The 23,070-nt window shown below is 34.0% G+C and overlaps 1 protein-coding gene across 4 annotated transcripts in view; it reads right to left on the minus strand.

Annotated features, from left to right (window-relative positions):
- Positions 1 to 709: 709 nt before the first annotated feature.
- The window catches only part of LOC100020400 (sodium-coupled monocarboxylate transporter 1-like), a 124,274-nt gene continuing 101,913 nt past the window's right edge, over positions 710 to 23,070 (minus strand). For 3 of the 4 annotated variants that reach the window (XM_016425756.2, XM_007503299.3, XM_016425758.2), the window contains exons 12-15: positions 18,627 to 18,832; positions 17,213 to 17,313; positions 16,478 to 16,551; positions 710 to 1,018 (exon numbers count right to left, since the gene is read on the minus strand). In XM_016425756.2, coding sequence (XP_016281242.1) covers positions 983 to 1,018; positions 16,478 to 16,551; positions 17,213 to 17,313; positions 18,627 to 18,832 — 417 coding nt within the window. In that variant the 3' untranslated portion in view covers positions 710 to 982. The remainder of the gene's footprint in view (positions 1,019 to 16,477; positions 16,552 to 17,212; positions 17,314 to 18,626; positions 18,833 to 23,070) is intronic. The other variant, XM_056798751.1, reaches the window with a different exon arrangement.

Below are 23,070 nucleotides of genomic sequence, written 5' to 3' on the forward strand. Positions count from 1 at the left end.
CTGATATAATTGTTTAATGCTGTTATATATTCAATATTAATAAAATTCATTTTAAAAATGTTTAAAGCATAAATGTAAATACATATATTATATATATATATATATATATATATAAATTTCATAATAAAAACACAGGCATTATAAAATTATGATAGACGAAAAATCCTTAAAATTCAGACTTTTCTATAAGGCTTAATATAACAAAAATGTAAAAGCCAGGACAATAGCTGACAAGATAGTATATACAAGAAAGCACAAATTTTGGTTAGGATCCTTAATATTTGAAAATATATATATATACAAAGACAAGACATAAAAATGTTTACACATGTCTAATTTCAAAAGATCTCTGAATTTGAGAAATGTATTTTGTCATACAGTGAGTAATTCCCAGAGATAGTGATTCCAAGGCAATGGGGGTAAGTATAAAGCTGTGTCTCTCACAGCCAAGATCAAAATTCTAATTCATCCATAGTCTAGCATAGATCAGAAATAAGGAAAAATAAATATTTCATTAGTGATATAATGGAGAAAAATTCAACCTCTTCAAATTTTCTGGCTATGAAATGTGTTTTTCTTATATCTTCTTATTCAAGATTTGCTTGACCTTAGTCTGTCATTAGCCTGAATTAATTTACTCTGACTACTGAGTGTGGGTGTGTGAGTGAGTATGTGTAGTATAATTTATATTTGAAATAATGAACTTTAATTATTTGCTCTGTTTTATTTCATTATTGAAGTCATGCTTTGTTTTTCCTGTATCATGATAAGCAAGAAAGGTTTCCCTCATGTTTAAATAAAAATATAGCATGAAAAATATAGCAAGATTGAATTTGATACAGTTATTATAGGAAATTTAAAAATAATTCATCATGGAGAAAACCCATTCTGAGCTGTCCCACTTAAAAGACATATTATTCTTTTTATGTATTTATTTAAAGTTTCTTAAGGTGGTTTCTCTGCTTCTTCCAATGTGTTCATGCTAATTGTGTGATTCTGAAACTTCTACTTCATTTTCCTAAAAGAAAAAAAAAGTTAAAAGTAATAAAAATGTATATGCACACATAGTTAACTTCAAAACAGTCAGAATTCTAGTGACACCCACCATTTTGAAGAAGTGCATAAATCAGGGGGCAGCTGGGTGGCTCAGTGGATTGAGAGCCAGGCCTATAGATGAGAGGTCCTGGGTTCAAATCTGGCCTCAGACACTTCCTAGCTGTGTGACCCTGGACAAGTCACTTAACCCCCATTGCCTAGCCCTGACCACTCTTCTGCCTTGGAACCGATCAATACACAGTATTGACTCCAAGACAGAAGGTAAAGGTTTATTTTTTAAAAAGCGCATAAACCAGGAAGAAGGACTAAAGACATTAGTAATAGTTGTTATAAAATCCATATATTCAAGTAATTATTTTTATCTATAATTTTATACAATTGAAGTATATTGTAAAATTAGTTTTTACCATAATTTATATTCAAAATTATGTCTCTCAAAAATGGTAAAAACTAATTTTACAATATACTTCAATGTGGCAAAAAGAAAAATCCATCCTTCAAGAGCTGGATCAAATGCTACTTTATTCATAAAACTTTATCTAACTTTCTCCAAATCGAATTAACCTCCATTCCCCAGTATACACAGGGGTGTGTGTGTATATATATATATACATATATATGTGTATATATATATACATATATATATACATATAATTTATATATAGATATAATTTATATCTCTATATGCCTACCTTCATATTTACCTTGAGTAGAATACTATTAGCCTTAAACTAGTCACCTGTATCAATCATTTTTGTTCTCATCACCATTAGATTATAAAATTCTTAAAGGCTTGGATATATTTATTTACACTGAAGTATTTTACCCCATGTTAACATAGTGCCTAGCACTTAATAAATCTTCAATCAAAATAAACTGAACCTATGAATTTGACCTTACTAGCAAAATGCTTTAATCATCTGAATTAAGAGGCCCAGATTAAGGATATACACAAGCTAATTTATATTTTTCTTAGGGCTTTAGAAGTCTGCAAAATGGCTTGCACACAAATATTTATGATTATTTTATTTTACAAAAAACAAAACAAAACAAAAATATCCTCTGAGTTTTATAAAGGATACATGATTTGTCCAGTTACAATTCTAAATTATAGTCAAGACTCAGCAACTCAATAGCTTCAAAATATCTCTTAATTCTCCATCCAGCTCCCTTTCACCTACAGATATAAATTATTTTCTCTAGACAGAATAGGATAAAAATAAGCAGAGTACACTAGAGTATTCCTTTATCTCATTTATCAGTACTAAATAACAAGTTGGGCAAAAGGCAAATACTAAGTATTTACTTGAATTGGGCAGTTCTGGAGACAAATAAAATGGAAGCAGTCTCTTTCCTCTGAAAGTACATTCTAATGGTAGATTTGGTAAAATTAACTGGTAAAAATACACATCAATTTCTAATAAACTGAATATATAAACTAGCACTTAGGTTATACTTAAATCAGTAAATCTGAGAAAATATCAGTTTAATGTGTAATTCTGCTATAATTATAGTTATTTATATAGAAGATAAGCTTTTAGAAAGAGAAATCCTAAATATTTCTGAAATTCAAGTATATTGTCTAAGAATGAAGAAGATAGGGTGAATAGCAGAGTACAGTACACACAAATGACATTATCAATGAACCAACCAAAACTGAGCTCCGGTTAATCAACTGACAACTATTTTTTTAAATTTTTATTTAATTCATTAATTTGGAACATTATTCCTTAGTTACAAGAATCATATTCTTTCCCTCCCCTCACCACCCCTTCCTGTGGCCGACTTGCAATTGCCCAATGTGTCCTTGGTGAAAACCTATTTCCATGTTGTTGGTGTTCACACTAGGATGTTTATTTAGAGTCTACATCCCCAGTGGAGTCAAGATGGTGGACTAGAAGGAGAAGAAGTTCAGACCTCTGAATACCCTTCCTTACCAATCACAAGCTGAATGATCCTAGAGGACTGAAAATCAAACTTAACAACAAGACAGAGCCAAGGAACCCTCCTGCTAGACTTAATTCAAAAGGTACACCCCCAAAAAAGCTGGAATCCAAGAACATTCAGGTTTAAAGGGAAGACAGAAGGAAGGTCCCCAGACCCATCCCCCTCCCAACTAGAGTGCTGAGACTCCAGCGGCAGTGGAAACTTCTGGGCAGGCAAAGGTACTGATCTGGAGGGCTTACCTTGTGGCAGGGCTGTGCCAAGTTCAGAGCGTCCAACACAGAGAGCTGAGAAGGAGCTAGAGAGGGAGCATAGACCTGGCAGCCTGGCCAGAGCTTTGGAGATCCTCCATATTTGCTCCAGCCCTCCATGAGGTTTTGGACTCAGAGCACACCCAGCCCAACTAAACTAAACTTAATCCCATCAAAAGTCTCCAGAACTCAGAGAAGCCCAGGCTCCACACCCATCCACATTGACTGCTGGACTTTAATCCAATCAAAAGCCTCCAGACAACAGGGAAGCTCAAACCCCAAACAACCCTCCCCCAGAGACTACACCAAGAGATCTTCTGTTAAAGCTACAAGAGGGGAGACTGACAGAAGCCCCCAAAACCAAAAAAAAAATGAGAGGAGCAAGAGCACAGACAAATATGGGGAGTAAAGAAGGGGTGAATTTGAGCAAACAACAGAAAAAGAAGAAAGAAACTATAATAGACAGCTTCTATTCAGCAAATGGAACAGAGGGGGAGAGATAAGCAAATGATAAATCAGAAATCCCAGCGAATTAGATACAGGCTTTGGAAAAACTCAAAAAACAATTAAGAAAGGCTGAAGACAACTGGGAAAAGAACTTAAAAATTAAGATAAGTCACCTGGAAACAGAGGCACTTGAATTAAAATGAGAAAATAGTGTCTTGAAAGCCAAAATCAACCAGCTGGAAAATGAGGCAAAGGAGATGAAAGATGAGACAAAGGGGAAGAAAGATGAGATAAAGAGGATGAAAGATGACCTTCAAAGAAAATCAAACCAGAAGGAAAAGGATGACCAAAAAGTCAGGGATGAAATCCAGTCTTTAAGAACCAGAATACAATAATTAGAACTAAGTGACCTCACAAGGCAACAGGACACTATTAAAAAAAAAAAGAATGAAAAAATTGAGGAAAATATGAAGCATCTTATTCACAAAACAGAGGGTTTAGAAAATAGTTTGAGGAGAGACAATTTAAGAATCATTGGTCTACCAGAAGACCATTACAAAAGAAAAAGCCTGAACATCATACTACAGGAAATTTTTCCGGAAAAATGCCCCAATATCCAAGAACAAGAGTGAAAAGTGGAGATCGAAAGAATCCACAGATCACCTCCTGTATTTAATCTCCAACTGACAATATCCAGGAATGTTGTAGCTAAATTCAAAAAACTATCAGACCAAAGAAAAGATCTTACAAGCTACCTATACCACGGAACCACAGTGACGATAACGCAGGATCTGACTGCATCCACACTGAAGGACCAAAAGGCATGGAATATGATATTCCAGAAAGCAAGGGAAATAGGTTTACATATACATGTCTGTATATATATATATATATATATATATATATATATATATATATACACAACTAGAGCTAAAAAAGAGGTTAATAGTAAAAGAAATGGGAAATGAAACAAATAGGGGTAAATTTATATGTCACAAAGATGCTCATGGTTGGAGGGGGGAAGAATATCAATACACTGGAAGGGTAAAGAGGTTGGAGATAGGAAATATTCAACTCTTATGTGCTTTGAAACTGACCCAAAGAGGGAAGAACAATCCAATCCATTGGGGCAGAGAATAGATTTGTGCCCAATAGGGGAGTAGAAGGGTAACAAATGGACTGGTGGGGAGGGAAAAAGTACAAGGGAGGGAGAGGGTGGAGGGAATTTTAGAAAGACTACAGGGAAAATAAGGGGGGAATAAGAAGGGAGGTGGGTAGAATGGGAAGTAAAATAAGGGTGGGAAATAGGGGGACTGATTAAAAACAAACATTGGGGTAGAAGGAAATAGTAAAGAAGAAAAGACAGGACCAGCAGTAGTAATAAAAATGCTGGGAAATACACAACTAGTAATCATAACTCTGAATGTCAATGGAATGAACTCATCCATAAAACACAAGCAAATAACAGTGGATTAGAATCCAAAACCCTACCATATGCTGTTTACAAGAAACACACATGAGGAAGGTACATATGCCTAAGGTGAAAGTAAGAGGATGAAGCAAAATCCATTGGGCATCAACTGATAAAAAGAAGGCAGGAGTCACACTCATGATATATGACAAAGCCAAAGTAAAAATAAATTTAGTTTAAAAGGTAAGGAAGGTAATTACATCCTGATAAAAGGCAGTATAGACAATGAGGAAATATCTGTACTCAACACGTATGCACCAAATGGCATAGCATCCAAATTTCTAAAGGATAAATTAGTGGAGCTCAAGGATGAAATAGATAGAAAAACTATACTAGTGGGAGACCTGAACCTTCCTCTATCCAAACTATATACATCAAACCAAAAACTAAATAAGAAAGAGGTAAGAGAAGTGAATGAAAGCTTAGAAAAATTAGAGTTAGTAGACACGTGGAGAAAAATAAATAGGGACTAAAAGGAATATACCTTCTTTTCAGCAGCACATGGTACATTCACAAAAATTGACCATGTAGTAAATAAGGGCATAAAAACTTTACAAACAAGTACAAAAGTGAAGAAATGATGAATGCAACCATCTCAGATCATAATGCAATGAAAATAATAATTAGTAAGGGTATGTGGAGAGGTAAATCAAAAATTAATTGGAAATTAAACAATATGATTCTCCAAATCCAGTTAGTAAAAGAACAAATCATAGAAACAATTAATAACTTCATTGAAGAAAATAACAATGATGAGACATCCTTTCAAAACCTATGGGATGCAACCAAAGCAGTCCTCAGGGGCAAATTTATATCCTTGAGCTCATATATTAACAAATTAAGAAGGGCAGAGGTCAAAGAATTGGGCATGCAAATTAAAAAACTACAAAGCAAACAAATCAAAAATCCTCAGATGATCCTAAAAAAAAAAGGAGAAATTAATAAAATTGAAAGTCAAAGAACTATTGATTTAATAAATATGACTAGTAGCTGGTACTTTGAAAAAACAAATAAAATAGACAAAGTATTAATCAATTTAACTAAACAAAGGAAAGAAAAAACCAAGTTGATATCCAAGATGAAAAGGGAGACCTTACCTCTAATGAAGCGGAAATTAAGGCAATCATTAAAAACTACTATGCACAATTATATGGCAACAAATATGACAATCTAGGTGAAATGGATGAATACTTACAAAAATATGAATTGCCTAGACTAACAGAGGAAGAAATAAATTACCTAAACAAACCCATATCACAATAAAGAAATTAAACAAGCCATCAAAGAACTCCCTAAGAAAAAATCCCAAGGTCCAGATGGATTCTCAAATGAATTCTATCAAACATTCAAAGAACAACTAATCTCAATATTATACAAACTATTTGACAGAATTAGCTAAGAAGGAGTTCTACCAAATTCCTTTTATGACACAAACATGGTATTGATCCCAAAGCCAGGCAGGTCAAAAAAAGAGAAAGAAAACTATAGACCAATCTCCCTAATAATATAGATGCAAAAATCTTAAATAGAATACTAGCAAAAGTAATCCAGCAAGTGATCACGAGGATTATTCACTATGACCAGCTAAGATTCATACCAGGAATGGAAGGATGGTTCAATATTAGGAAAACCATCCACATAATTGACCATATTAACACGCTAAGTGACAAAAAAATCACATGATTATCTCAATAGATGCAGAAAAAGCCTTTGACAAAATACAACACCCATTCCTATTGAAAACACTAGAAAGTATAGGAATAGAAGGGCCTTTCCTAAAAATAATAAACAGTATATTTCTAAAACTATCAGCAAACATCATCTGAAATGGGGATAAACTAGAAGCCTTCCCAATAAGATCAGGAGTGAAACAAGGATGCCCATTATAACCTCTATTATTTAACATTGTACTAGAAACACTAGCAGTAGGAATTAGAGAAGAAACAGAAATTGAAGGTATTAAAATTGGCAATGAGGAGACAAAGCTATCACTCTTTGCAAATTATATGATGGTTTACTTAAAGAATCCTAGAGAATCAATCAAAAAGCTAGTCGAAACAATCAACAATTTTAGCAAAGTTGCAGGATATAAAATAAACGTGCATAAGTCTTCAGCATTTCTATATATCTCCAATCCATTTCAGCAGCAAGAATTAGAAAGGGAAATTCCATTTAAAATCACCCTAGATAAAATAAAATGCTTAGGAATCTATGTGCCGAGACAAACACAGGAATTATATGAACACAAGTACAAAACACTCTCCACACAATTAATACTATATCTATACAATTGGAAAAGCATTGATTGCTCATGGGTGGGACGAGCTAACATAATAAAAATGACAATCCTAACCAAATTAATTCACTTATTTAGTGCCATACCCATTGAACTACCAAAAAACTTCTTTACAGAATTAGAAAAAAACATAACAAAGTTCAATTGGAAGAACAAAAAATCAAGGATATCCAGGGAAATCATGGGAAAAAAAATTCAAAGGAAGGAGTACTTTCAGTCCCAAATTTAAAATTATACTATAAAGTAGTCGTTATCAAAACAATTTTGTACTGGCTAAGAGACAGAAAGGAGGATCAGTGGAATAGACTTGGGGTAAATGACTTCAGTGGAACAGTCTATAATAAACCCAAAGATCCCAGTTTTGGGGACCAAAACCCACTTTTTGATAAAAAACTGCTGGTAAAATTGGAAGACAGTATGGGAGAGATTTCGTTTGGATCAACATCTCACACCCTACACCAAGGTAAACTCAGAATGGGTGAATGACCTGAATATAAAGAAGGAAACTATAAGCAAATTAGCCTAACACAGAATAGTATACTTGTCAGATCTTTGGGAAAGGAAAGACTTTAAAACCAAGCAAGAACTAGAGAAAACCACAAAATGTAAAATAAATAATTTTGACTACATCAAATTAAAAAGTTTTTGTGCAAAGAAAACTAATGCATTCAAAATTGGAAGGGAAGCAACAAATTGGGAAACAATCTTCATTACAAAAACATCTGACAAAAGTCTAATTACTCAAATTTATAAAGAGCTAAACCAGTTGTACAAAAAAATCAATCCATTCTCCAACTGAAAAATGGGCAATGGACATGAATAGGCAATTTTCTGTTAAAGAAATCAAAACTATTAATAAGCACATGAAAAAGTGATCTAAATCTCTTATAATTAGAGAAATGCAAATCAAAACAACTCTGAGGTATCACCTCACACCTAGCAGATTGGCTAACATGACAGCAAAGGAAAGTAATGAATGTTGGAGGGGATGTTGCAAAGCTGGGACATTAATGCATTGCTGGTGGAGTTGTTAATTTATCCAACTATCCTTCAGGGCAATTTGGAATTATGCCCAAAGAGTGCTAAAAGTCTGTCTGCCCTTTGATCCAGCCATAGCACTGCTGGGATTGTACCCCTAAGAGATAATAAGGAAAAAAACATGGAAAAATATTCATAGATGCACTCTTTGTGCTGGCCAAAAATTGGAAAATGAGGGGATGCCCATCAATTGGGGAATGGCTAAATAAATTGTGGCATATGTTGTTGGTGGAATACTATTGTGCTCAAAGGAATAATAAAGTGGAGGAATTCCATGGAGAGTGGAACAACCTCCAGGAAGTGATGCAGAGTGAAAGGAGCAGAACCAGGAAAACATTGTACACAGAGACAGATATGCTGTGGCACAACTGAATGTAATGGCTTCTCCATTAGTGGCAATGCAATGACCCTGAACAACTTGGAGGAACCTAAGAGAAAAACCACTAACCACATTCTGAGGAAACACTGTGGGAGTAAAAACACCAAAGAAAAACAACTTCTTGAATGCATGGGTTGAAGGCATCTTGTTGGGGATGTAGACTCTAAATGAACATTCTAGTGTAAACAACAACATGTAATACCCAATGAAATTGCACATTGACTGCATGAAGAGTGGATGGAGGGGAAGGAGGAAAATAATGTGATTATTGTAACCAATGAATAATGTTCTAAATTGACTAAATAAGCTTATTCAAATGGAAAAATAATAGAGCCTACATCCCCACTCATATCCCCTCAACCCATGTAATCAAGCAGCTGACAACTATTTCTTAAGCACCTATTATGTGTCAGACTCTGCTAAGTGCTAGGACTTCAAGGAAAAATTATAAAGGTCATTTCTTTACTCACAATGAGCTTTCATTGTACTGAGGAAGACAAGTACAGTGAGAAAGGAAGAGACAGACAGAAACACAGGTATACATGGATTTACATGTAGATATAAATATGTAGAAAGATAGATAGGTACATAGACAGAGATAGGTAAAACAAAAAGTAGATAAATACAATGGACAATGGGAAAGAAAGATTAAGGCTTTGGGGAAGTAGGGAATCAGGCAATGTTTCAGAAAGAATATGATGCCTCAGTTGTATGTAAAAGGAAAAGAGGGATGACAAGCAGAAAAGTGCATTCTAAGCAAGAGAAAGAGCCAATGTAAAATCACAAAGAGAGGAGTTAATGTAACAGGAGGATGAACGCTGATCAGACAAGTATAATGCTAACCACAAGAAAATCACACCACAGAAACCCAGAGAGGAAAGAATATCTAGGAAGAGAGACTAGCCACGTGTCAAATGCAACAGAGAAGGAGGAGACCTGAAAATAGGCCATCAGATTGGAAAAGGTCACTCAGCAGCACCTCTTTTCATAAGAGGAAACCACAGAGCATACAACAATTGAAGAACAGTTAAATGTAGGTATATAAATGGAAAAAAAAATATTACTGAGTTGTAAGAAATGTATAAAATGAGGGGGCAGCTGGGTAGCTCAGTGGATTGAGAGCCAGACCTAGAGTCGGGAGGTCCTAGGTTCAAATCTGGGCCCAGACACTTCCTAGCTGTGTGACCCTGGGCAAGTCACTTGACCCCCATTACCTAGTCCTTACCACTCTTCTGCCTTGGAGCCAATACATAGTATTGACTCCTATTGATTATTTGCAAAATAATCTTCTTTGTGAGAGGGAACAAAGACACAAATTCATCATGCCTGGTGATTATTCCAATCAAATCAAATCTGTTTATATGCAAGAGTTGAGCTTACATTCCCAATCTTAAGTAACAGAAGATGCTCTGAGGTAAGGAATACAAGGACATTCCTAGGGCTGTGGAAAAACTCTTTAAGATTAGACATGAAAAGCAATGTTGCATGTTAATATGAGAAATCAAATGATATAGCAATAAAAATAAATTTATTGAGAACAGCTAGGTGGCTCACTGCATTGAGAGCCAAACCTAGAGGTGGGAAGTCTTAGGTTCAAATCTAGCTTTAGATACCTCCAAGTAGTGTGACCCTGGGCAAGTCACTTAACCCCCATTGCTTCAACCTAACCATTCTTCTGCCTGGGAACCAACCAAGGCAGAAGGTAAGGATTTTAAAATAAATAAATTTATTGGTGGTCAGAGCCCAAATGGCAGAGAAGACCCACATAATCTCTACCAAATTACTATAAAAAGCAAATTCTGGAACAGCACAACCTACACAAATATAGCTTAAAATAATTTTTCAGCCCCAAACAACTTATAAGGCCATTATGAAAATGTTATTATAGTGGGATGGATGTGGAACACTAAGGAGAATGCCAAGTCAGGCCCCACCATGGCAACAAGCAAAGACTTCCTGAACTCTTGGCCACTGACATGGTGGGGTTGGGGGTGGAGAGGAGCGTGGTACATTGGATAACTGCTCAGAAGGAAATTACTGGTTTTCCTTTGTTGACTTTGGGTGCAAGATTCTCATCATATTGTCCATATGTAGAACCAGGTTGCAGTATCAGTGTTTGGGCTCAGGGTGAGGAGAAGCACTAGTAAATACCAATGCAACCACAGGGGAGCAGGGGCCTTGGTCACAGTTCCAAGGCAAAAAAAAAAGGTACTAGTGGTTACTCAGAGACCAAAGGCCAGTAGAATAATAAACACTCCTTGCTTATATTATATCACTTTGGAAGAACTGAAAGCAACTAGTTCGCCAGAACTTGTTTTGAGGGAAGCTGCACAAAGAAACTTGGAACAGAGTTCTCCCTTCACCAAAGGTGCAGAGCCCAACACCAATAGCTTTTCTTTTCAATTAAAATAATGAAAAAGATTAGGAAATGAGCAAACAAGAGCAACAAAAAAAACCATATAGAAAGATTTTTTGGTGACAGTGAAGACAAATACACAAACTCTTCTGACAACAAAGTCAGTACTGCTTTATTCAAAGCCTTCAAGAAATGTATGAATTGTTCTCAATCCCCAAAAGAATTCCTGTAGTGGCTCAAAATGGAATTTAAGAATCAATAAGAGAAGTAGAAGAATTGGAGAAAAAATGAGTGATACAGAAAGTCATGAAGAAAGAGTCAACAGCTTTTAAAGGAGGCACAAAAAATACTAAAGAAATTATACATTAAAAAACAGAATAGGCTAATTGGTTAAAGATGGCACAAAAAATCAAATGAAGAGAACTTCTTAAAAAGTATAATTGGCCAAATGAAAAAGCTATACAAAAATGCACTGAAGAATTTCTTAAAACGCAGAAAAGTTTATGTGGAAAGAGGTATAAAAGTTCCCTGAGAGGGAAAAAATCTTTACATGCTAGAATTGGCCAAATGGAAAAGGAGGTGCAAAAGCTCATTTGATAAAAGCATTTCTTAAAAATTAGAGCAAGGGAAAGCTAATGTCTCCATAAGAAATTAACAAACAATCAAAGTCAAAAGAAGGGGGAAAAAACAAGAAAATGTGGAAAATCTCATTGGAAAAACAATTAATCCAGAAAATAAATCCATGAGAGATTATCTAAGAATTATAGGACTACCTAAAAGACATAATTTTAAAAAAAGCTTAGACATCATCTTTCAAAAAATTATCAAGGAAAACTGCTCTGAAATTCTAACATCAGAGAACAAAATAGAAATTGAAAGAATGCACTGATCAGCTACTGAAAGAGATCCCAAAAGGATAACTACCAGGAATATTAGGGCCAGATTTCAGAACTCCCAGGTCAAATTGCCAAACCCACCCTCCCAAACAATTCAGACATTGTGGAGCCATAGTCAGGATAACACAACATTTAGCAACTTCTATATCTGAGGATCTATTCATCTGGAAAACAATATAGTTTTCAATTTTCAATTTCAATTTCAATTTCAAATTCAATGAAATAGGGGACTTTCAAACATTCCTGATGAAAGATCAGAGCTGAATGGAAAATATGACTCTAAAATATAAGACATAAAAGAAGTATAAAAAGGTAAACAAGAAAGAGAAATCAAAAAACATTCTATAAAGTTAAACTATGTGTATACTTACATAGGAAGATGATTCTTATAACTTCTATGAACTTGTTCATTATTAGGGCAGTTAGTGGGAGTAAAAATAGAAAGAGAGCAAGGAAGTGAATTGAATATTGATGGTATGATATGAGAAAGAGGAATGCCTTGGGAGGAGGCTGAAGGAAAACAGAAGGGAGCAAATTATTGCCCATAAAAGAGGCATGAAAGAGCTTTTACAGTGGAAGGGGAGATGGTAAAGGCAGAAAAGGGAACAAGTGAACCTCACTCTCACTGGAATTGACTCAATGAGTAAAGAATATGCACATCTATCTTACCCTATATGAAGATAAAAGGAGAAAGGGATAAGAGAAGGTGTGTGTGGCTGATAGAAAAAGAGGGAAAACTGGGGGAGATTGGTGTTCAGAAACTAAATTGGGAGTAGAATGAAGAATAATACATAGTAATCAGTAGTGCAATTTTTTTTTCAAATCTCTCTAATAAAGGCTACATTTCTTTAATTCAGAGAGAATCAGTCAAATGTATAATCTTCTATAATCTTGCCACAAAAATGTTCTAAATCACTATTATAGAAATGTAAATTAAAACAACTCTGAGGTACCACCCCACACCTATTAGATTGACTATCATGATGGAAAAGGAAAATGACAAAACTTATAGGGGATGTGAGAAAATTGAGATACTATTGTATTGTTGAGGGAGTTGTGAACAGATTCATCCATGCTAGAAAACAATTTAGATGTAGGCCAAAAAGGCTCTAAAACAATCTTTTAATCCAATAATACTAGCCTTGCATCTCAGAGATAAAAAATCAAAAAGGGGCAAGACTGTAATATGTAAAAAAGATTTAAAGCCACTCTTTTTGTGGTGGCAAAGAATTGGAAAGTGAGGGGAGATTTGTTATTCATTATTACATTAATTTAATGTCACTGTCTATCTATTACAAGATGTTCTAGTTTGAATTCTATTTTATCTAAAAGAACATGGGCCCATGTTTATAGAGGCAGTTGCTTAGTGCAACAAATGCAATAGGTCAAAAGAATGATAGTAAATGAAGGTGACTAAAAGTTTGAAATCTAAAGTTGTGTGGTTGTGGGGGGTTAGGCTTGGCTTTGACAGATGGAAGAAAAGAAGGGAGAAAATATTTATACTATTTTGAAGAACTGAAAAATGGGGGAAATGTAGAGAGAGAAGAGTAGGTGTCCAATAATAGTTGGAGGAAGCAGCGAAGGGATGGGTTATCAGGCTAGGCCAAGAGAACAGACAAGAATGATGAAACTTCAAGTAATGGCTAGAGGTCCCAGCTGGAGCAAAGAGATGGAATCTGAAGTCTGTGACCCTGACTGGACTATAAACTCAGTGCTGAATGGAAGAAAACAGAATCCACATAAACTCTGGGGCAGTAGTAGGAGGAATGACAGCAGGATCTAGAAGTGGCAAAATTGGCAGCAGAAGAAAGAACAATGTCTCTTCTTTATAAAATTTTCACAAAATTTATTCTTTTTTGAAGAGGTGGGAATGTAAGAAGTATATGATTTTTTGTGTGTGTGTGTTGGTGGTGGAAAACTGGGGAAAAATTGGTTCTTCTACCTTTAATTCTGTCAGTTTACTATAAATCTTTACAGGTGCATATTGATTCACCAAATGGGTATGTTCAGGAAAAGTTGTACATGAGTCTAATGTTTATAAATCAAGTCTTATTTTCCCACTTCTTTTCTATTACTGTCCTTTACAAAGATCTTATATATTTTCTGATTTCTCTTTTACCAGGAGTGGTATTGAAGATATTAATTTAAAATTGCCCTGCCTTTCTTTGAAGGAAAAAAAAAGTCTTGGAACCTGTAAATTTTAAGTTACTTTTGACAATGAATTCTTTGGAAAAAAAGAAAAAATAATTTTTAACAAAAATTATTGTCTATTTCATTTGTTTTTTAAATTTAATTGTTTTTTAATGTTAGGTATAACATACATTTTGAGCTACTGACCTTGTTTTCTAATCCAAATTGTATGGAAACAGCTTTGAACATTCTAGCTAATTTCATTTTATAGCAAATAATATAATAAAATAATAATAAATCCTTTGCCCCTGGCACCCCTAAAATAATTTTTAAAAAAGATAATGAGGGGATACCTATCAATTGGAGAATGGTTGGATAGTATATTATAGGAATTAAATACTCTTGTGCTGTAAGAAATGATGAGCAGGAGAAGTTCAGGAAAACCAAGAAAGGCTTATAGGAATGAAAACAGAGTGAAATGAGCAGAACCAGGAGAACATTGTACCCAGGTACAGGAATATCATACAATGAACAACTATAAATGGCTTTACTGTTCTCAGCAATACAATGATCCAAAACCATCCCAAAGGACTTATGATAAAAAAAAAATTTCATTGACTTCCAGAAAAAGAGTGATGGGGTATAAACGCAGAGCAAAGCAAACTTTTTTTTACTTTCTTTCCTAAAATTTTTATTTAAATTTCCATCCACAAAAGTATTAATATGGAAAAATGTTTTACATGATTACACATGTAAAATCTATGACCCTGTTTACCATCTCAGGGTGGAAGGAGTTAGAGAATATGAGGCCTAAAATTCTTTTTAAATGGAAATATGGAAATTTAATGGGAATTATTTTATATGTAATTAGGGAAATTTTTAATTTAATTAAAAAATTGTTTTCTCAATATAATCAAATTAGCACATCAGGATAGCAAAAATGTAATAAATACATCTAGGTGGAAATTCTTAAATATAAACAAGAAATAGAAGAGACTCTAAACAATAAAGATAATTTCACTTACATAAGATTAAAAGGTAATTTCTATGAGCAAAATCAATACAATTTGAAAAAAAGAACTGCAAGGAAAAGATGTTTGCATCAAATGTCTCTGATAAGAATCAAACCAGCCATGGCAATGAGTAAATTCTCTATAATAGTGATGGTGAATCTTTTCTAGATGGAGTTCTGGGCCTCACCTGCACCCCCCCCCAGACAGAGTGCCCCCTCTAGAGATTGAGTGCCACACCCCTCCTTACCCAACATAGGAGGGAGAAAGTGCTCCCATTGGGATGCTGGCCAGAGGGGTGGAGCATGTGAGAATTGTCCTCAGCAAGTATAGAGAAGGGGAGGGGAGTGGCCCAGGGGCTCTGTTCCCCTCCAGCTCTGTTACCTGTGAGTCACCCACCTTACCCACTATGCTCTCCCATTGGCTTGCTGGGCAGAGGGGTGGGTGTTGTGAAAAATGTCATCAGGCACATCCCCCAGTGGACAGGGGGAAGGGAGCAGCTCTGCCTGAGTCCCTCTGCCATTCTGGTAACAAATTAGGAAAGGAGGGAAGGGTTGGCCATGCCCACAGAGTGCTCTGTATTCCACCTTTGGCACCGGTGCCATAGCGCCATCACTGCTTTATACCAATGGACACATTTAGCTGCTCTACAACTCCTAGTATTGGATAAATGCCCAGGACACTGAGTAACATGTCCAAAGTCTGAGAGCAGGAGGTGATCTCAGGGACCCTGACTCTGAGGTCAGTTTTCTATTAATTACTAGATCTGTTGCCTCTCTCAATCACTTTGGGTAAAAAATGCTCTAAATCCATAATAATAATAATAATAGAAATGAAGACAACTCTTGACTCATGTATCCCATCAAATCACCATCAAATGGGCAAAAATAGTACTTGGCATTGTAGCAGCTCTACCTTCTCCTCAACATGACTGCTTCCTCCAACATAAATGCTTCCCATTCATATTTGTGCCCACCATTCATGAACTTCTCTTCAAAGAAATTATAAAATAAATGTGAGACAATTTCAACTATAAATTTGTTCACTAACTTCAATGCAAATCCTTTTAGCTAATTTGATATTTTATTAAGTTGTTTTCATTCTTAATGCAATACATAAAATACTTCATTTTTAAAGATCATTTCTATTATACAAGAGTAGAGGTCAATGTGATAAATATATGAAAAAAGGAAATACACATACTTTTTTGAAATAAAGAAGTATTGTGTCCTCTTTCTTTAGTAAGCAATTTTTGTCAATAATCTGGTTTTTTCCACCTATAAAACATATGAACATCTTTAGAAGTCTAAGAAATGTGTAGTTGCAACCCATAATAGAGTAATTTCTAGTTTATTCAAAGTAGAGGAGGAAAGGAAGGCAATAAACATTTATCTAGGGCCCATTATGTGACTGGCATTGTGCTAAATGCATTAGAAATATCTCATTTGACCCTCACAATAACCCTGTAATATAGGTACTATATTATCCTCATTTCAAAGATGAGGAAACTTAGGTAAACAAAAGTTATGTGACTTGCCCAGGATCATACATATTTATGGATTTGAGTTCAGATCTTCCTGAGCCTAGGCTGAGTCCAGGTACTCTATTCAATAAGACAAGTTTCAATATTAGAACTTCTGTAAAAAAAAAGTGTTTTATTTTTCCTCTCCTAAAAATTCTTTTGGAAACCTCAGAATTGAAGATATCCCAAAAGTGCAGTAAAGATTTGAGCTTTAATACCTTAAATAACTACTCTCTGTCTTCAACCCTCAGCAACTATAGATGTCTGCAATCATCTCAACTAGCTGCCAACTTCCAGGCTTATTCTTAATAGGAAAATTGAATGGATCCTGGGTCTAAGCATTAGTAATTTGCACATATAATTCTAAAAGCTATCATATAAATATAATTTTAAAATTATATTTAAGTAATAGATACCTGTTGCAATGCTGGCAATTGATCCCACGATTAGAGTTATAACTGTCCCCATGGGGCTTAGATACAGGTAAGAAAACCAATAAATGTTTAGATAATTATAACTGGAAAGGAAACACAGAATACAGCAAAATATCAGGTTTACATAGAAACTTTATCAACTATTTATCAACTAATATTACTGAACTTCTATTTAGAGTTAGAAGTGACAATAAATGAATGGCTATGAGAGTCACACAATGAAAATATCAACAATTCAATATTTCTAACATGAAGCTGAAAAATCTAACATGTTATAATCCCACTGACTGTTCATTTTAAATATTTTTACTTTATATTATGGCCAATAAACAAATTATGTAAATAAAATTACACTATGAAATATTAATCAGTAATTTTCCAGAAATTACATGAGGTAAATGGTCATGATTCCAAATCACTATATTGAAATTCCCTGAATTAAGAGGCTGTTACTTTTCTCTCCTCCCAACACATTTGCCAAAAGGTTGAACATAGAGGCTACTCAATGTATGTCCTTGGAAATTTCTGACTAAACTCTGAAATAATGTGGCCTAGTCTCAAATTTATATGTGTTTCTGTGAGTGCATATTATATAAATATATATATGTATATTATGTATATGTATATAAATATATTTGTGTGTCTGTGTTTAATAACCCAATCTGACACTAATCAATAATCAGTCTGAATAATCAGTCCAGAAAAGACCTACAATTTGGAATAAAAATTAAATAACAACCACATATCTAAGGAACTAAAACAAAAAATCTTTATATATATGTATATAATATATATATATGTATTAAATAAAGAAACACATTTCATCAACTCCAAAGAGTAGCAGACTACTACTCATAAATCAATCAGTACAAAACAATATATTTTATTTGATAATTTATGTATGACAAAAAATTTTAATTCTGCATACATAATTGACTTTAGCTAAAAGATTACACAAATTGTCTGGTGAGATGGAGTTGCTTTTAACTTGAAATTTCCAATCAACACACCATTAGTATTTCCAAAAGATAAAACATCTATCTACTGTTTGGTTTGCCATTTAGAATTCTGACTCTGATGATAGATAAGAAAAATAGTTATTGGTCACAACTTTTATAAAACAGAACAAGGATTATATTTTCCCCATTGCTGAAAACATGTGTGCCAATGGTACTACAGGTAGAGAAATTTGAGCAAAATAATAATATTCCAATAATTCTATTTATCAAGAAACAAAAGCATTTATGATTTTCTCTTCTTAACCTAGTACACTTTTTAGAGGCCTGTAACACAACTCCATCTCATTTTAAAAGATATTTTATTTTACCAATTACCTGTAACTTAGTATACTTTTTAAAAACATGTGACAATATTTAGACTGAGATTTTAAAAATACCTGTTAAACTGAGTTGATTTCCATGGTATTAAGACTGGTTGTTCTAAAACTCTAGTCCAATTCAGATACATGCTTTTACCATAGGAACAGTTTACAATTGAAATAGGTAATAATAAACTTTCATCAGGAGGTGGATGATCCACATAAGATCCAATTCCAACCCAGACTGAAAAAGTGAATCCAGCAACAAGACCAATGAACGAACCCTACAAAAGAAGAGCATTAAAAAAATATTAAGAAATTTCTCTTTGGAAAAGAAAGAATAGCCTATCAGTTGGGGAATGACTAAGCAAATTGTGGCATATTATTATGATGGAATATTGCTGTGCCATAAGACATTACAAGCAGATTAGTTTTTTTAATGGAAAATTTACATGAAATTATGAAGAGTAAAATGGACAGAATCAAGTGAACATTAATATATAGCAACAGAAACATTATTTGAAGAATTACTTATGGTTATTGCTCTCCAAAGAAAAAATTCATAGACAAATAAGCAAGAAATAATTTCATATATAAATATCTTTTTTGTCAAATGATACATTCTCCAATGCAGGGAGTGGAAGGATAGATGGTGTTAGTAGGGAATTTTAATGTAATTACTAGCAAATAATGAATTACCTTTAAATAAATAATGTAAAAACATAATCATGATGAGAATAATTGATGCTAATATTTGACCTTTTAAAAATGATAGATAATAATTCTGGGTAATAATTATAATAATAATCTACAGTTTTATTTTAAGATGGGGAGAGGATGAGGAAGGGGAACATCAGAGGGGTGACAGGTAATAATTAAACCTTTCATGGAATTGGATCAGAGTGAGAAGAACAGTTAGATTTATTGAGGTATAGAATTCTATCTTAAACAATAGAGAAATAGAAGGGGAATGAGGAAATAATGGGGAGGGAAGTAATATAAGGGAGAAAAAATGAGGGGGCAATTAAAAACCCTAAAGAGAGAGGGAATACGATGGAAGAGGGTGGGAAGGGGAACAAAAATAAGGGTGGGGAAAAGTGGTACAGATTAAAAGCAAAACATTGGTGAGAAGAGAAATAGCAAAAGGAGAAAGGGTAGAATTGAAAGAGGAAATCAAAATGATGGAGAATACAGAAATGGTAATTATTGCTCTGAAAGTGAGGGGAATGAACTCACCCATAAAAATTGAAGAGTATAGCAGAGTGGATTAAAAACCAAAATCCAACCATAAATTGTTAACAAGAAACACATATGAAGCAGGATGACACATAATGAGAAGACATAGTGAAACAACTTTCAAGAAAAGAAAAAGCCAACAGATAGGCAGAGAACATCTGGGACACTGGGGTGAGAAGAAAGTACAATCAGCAAGATTATAGCAAGGAATAAAGAGTAAGCCAAAAGCAAGCTATACAATCACACTCCACATCTGCTGTCCCAGGTTCAATAATCAAGTCCAAGCTAATATTCAGACCCAGATATCCTGCCTGGGCAAACAGTTGTCCAAGCCAACTCACATCAACTCACATTCAACTTCCATTGAAATTTCAAACCTGTGGAGAAGTCCAGACTCCCAGTCCAGGGCAGTCTGGACTGAAGAGGGCTGATCTGAGTGAACCCAGAGAGAAGCCAGGAGTCCCAGACTGGGCTTGGGATGAGGATATAGTTCATAGTTTGGGATGGCTGATAGTACTAAGGGGACCCCCAGAACTTTTTGTCTAAAATTCAGGTTAGAGTAACAAGACAGGGCAATCAAAGGAGTGCCCGATCAGAACAAGTTCACAATAAGACCTAAGTCCAAGGATATAATTTAAGTAATTCCAGACCTGATAAAGATCAAAGTAAGACCAAAAACTTACAACCAAGCCTAAGGAAAACTTTGAGTGATCAGAATCTCAAGGGTCAATTGAATTAGCAATGGGAGGGGGCTCTCAAAGCTCTAAGCCCTCAGACCATAACATCATCCTCCAAGAAATGAAACTGGTAAAAACTCAGAATATAAGCCGAGAATAGCATCAAGGAAAGACTGAAGTTTAACAGGGTACCAAAATTTTCAGGAAAACAGAGCCTACCTATAATAGGAAAAATAAGCAAACAAACAAACAAAAAAAAAACCTAAATCTAGAGAATTTTTGTGGAGACAAAGAGCAAGGTACACAAAAGAGAACAATGAAAGCAAAGCAAACACACAAAAAGTGAAAAGAAAAATATGGATTGGACACAGATTTTAGAAGAGCTAAAACAAGACTTCAAAAACCAATTTAAGAGAGGCAGAGGAAAAGTGGGACAGAGAAATGAAAGTGATGCAAGGAGAAATGAAAGAAATGAAAGTGATACAAGAAGAAATGGACCAATTGAAAAAGAAGAATCAAAAACTGACAGAGAAAAATAAGGCTTTGAAAATCAAAACTGGTGGTTTAAAGAACAAATTTAAAAAAATTATCAGTTTCATTAAAGAGAATGACAATGAAGAAACAATATATCAAAATTTATGGGAAACAGCCAAAGTAGTACATGGGGGAAATTTTGTATCTCTGAGTGCTTATGTTAACAAAAAAGAGATAAAGGAAATCAATGAATTGGGCATGCAACTAAAATTTTTTTTAAAAGAACAAACTGAAAACCTGGAGAAAAAGACCAAATTGGAAATCTTAAAAATCAAAGAAGCAATTAATAAAATTGAAAGTAAAAGAACTATTGAGCTAATAAATGCAACTAGGAATTGGTATTTTGAAAAAAAAATAAAGCATTTTTTAAACTAATTGAGAAAAAGAAAGAAGAGAATCAAATTAACAGTATTGTGAATGAAAAGGGTATGCTCACCTCTAAGAAAGAAGAAATTAAGGGAATTATTAAGAGCTTTTTTGCCTAATTATATGACAATAAATGTGGCAATATAGGTAAAATGGACAAATATTTATGAAAATATAAATTGCCTAGATTAACAAAAGAGGAAATAGAATACAAAAGAAACCCATATTAGAAAAAGAAATTGAACAAGCCATCAAAGAACTCCCTAAGAAAAAATCCCCAGGATCAGACAGATTCATAAATGAATTCTATCAAACATTTAAAGAACAACTAATCCCAATATTATATAAACTATTTCACAAAATAGACAAAGGAGGAGTCTTACCACATTCTTTTTTTGATATAGATATTATACTGATTTTTAAACTAGGAAGACCAAAAGCAGAGAAAGGAAAATATAGACCAATCTCCTGAATGAACATAAATGCAAAATTCTTCAATAAAATCATAGCCAAAATACTGCAGCAATTTATTATAAGGATCATCCTTATAATATATATAATTACTGTATATATATGTAATAATATATATGTAATATATATAATATATATGTAATATGTAATATATAATTACTGTAACCAGGTCGGATATATACTAAGAATGCAAGGTTGGTTCAGTATTAGGAAAACCATTCACATAATTGACCATATCAATAACTAAATTAATAGAAATCACATGATTATCTCAAAAGATGCAGAAAAAGCTTTGAACAAAATACAACACCCATTCCTATTGAAAACACTAGAAAGCATAGGAATAAGAAGGGTTTTTCCTCAAAATAATAAACTATAAATATTTAAAACCATCAGCATGTATAATCTGCCATGGGGACAAGTTAGAAATCTTCCCAATAAGATCAGGAGTGAAGCAAGGGTGCCCATTATCACCTCTATTGTTTAATATGGTACTAGAAATGCTAACAGTAGCATTTAGAGAAGAAAAAGAAATTGAAGGGAACAACGAGAAAACTAAACTATCACTATTTGCAGATTCTATTATGATATACTTAAAGAATCCTAAAAATCAATTAAAAAGCTAGAGGAAATAATTAACAACTTTAGCAAAGTTCCAGGGTACAACTGTAAAGATTAAAATGTAGGTGGAAGCCGAGGCAGGTAGAAATTAGTTTCTCTCTGCAAGGAGTATTATTTTTTTAGAGTTTTATTAAAGGTTGAGAATTTAAGAAAATGCAATTAAGAAAGGCATGTGCTAGGTGGGCCAAGAGGCCCAATTCAATTTCACTCACATCATGAGACGCATCTGCCGGGAAGTGGAAGTAGGAAAGAGACGCCTTAGTAGGAGGATAACTCCTTTAAATAATAATTTGTGATCTCACCCAGGTGAGAATTCAGTGAGATTAGAGGGCATTCTGGGAAGTGAACAAGGACTTCTGGGGACTGGAGTCCTGGATTCAAGTCTCCATTTTTACACAACATAAACCCACACAAATCCTCAGCATTTCTATATATTTGCAACAAAACTCAGCAGCAAAAATTGAAAAGAGAAAGTTCATAGGAATTATATGAATATAACTATAAAATACTTTTCACACAAATAAAGCTAGATTTAAATAATTGGAAAAAATCAATTGTTCTTGTAAAGTATAAGCTAATGTAATAAAAATGATAATCCTACCTAAACTAATTTACTT

Source organism: Monodelphis domestica, chromosome 5 (genome assembly GCF_027887165.1).
Source record: "Monodelphis domestica isolate mMonDom1 chromosome 5, mMonDom1.pri, whole genome shotgun sequence".
Taxonomy (NCBI): Eukaryota; Metazoa; Chordata; class Mammalia; order Didelphimorphia; family Didelphidae; genus Monodelphis; species Monodelphis domestica.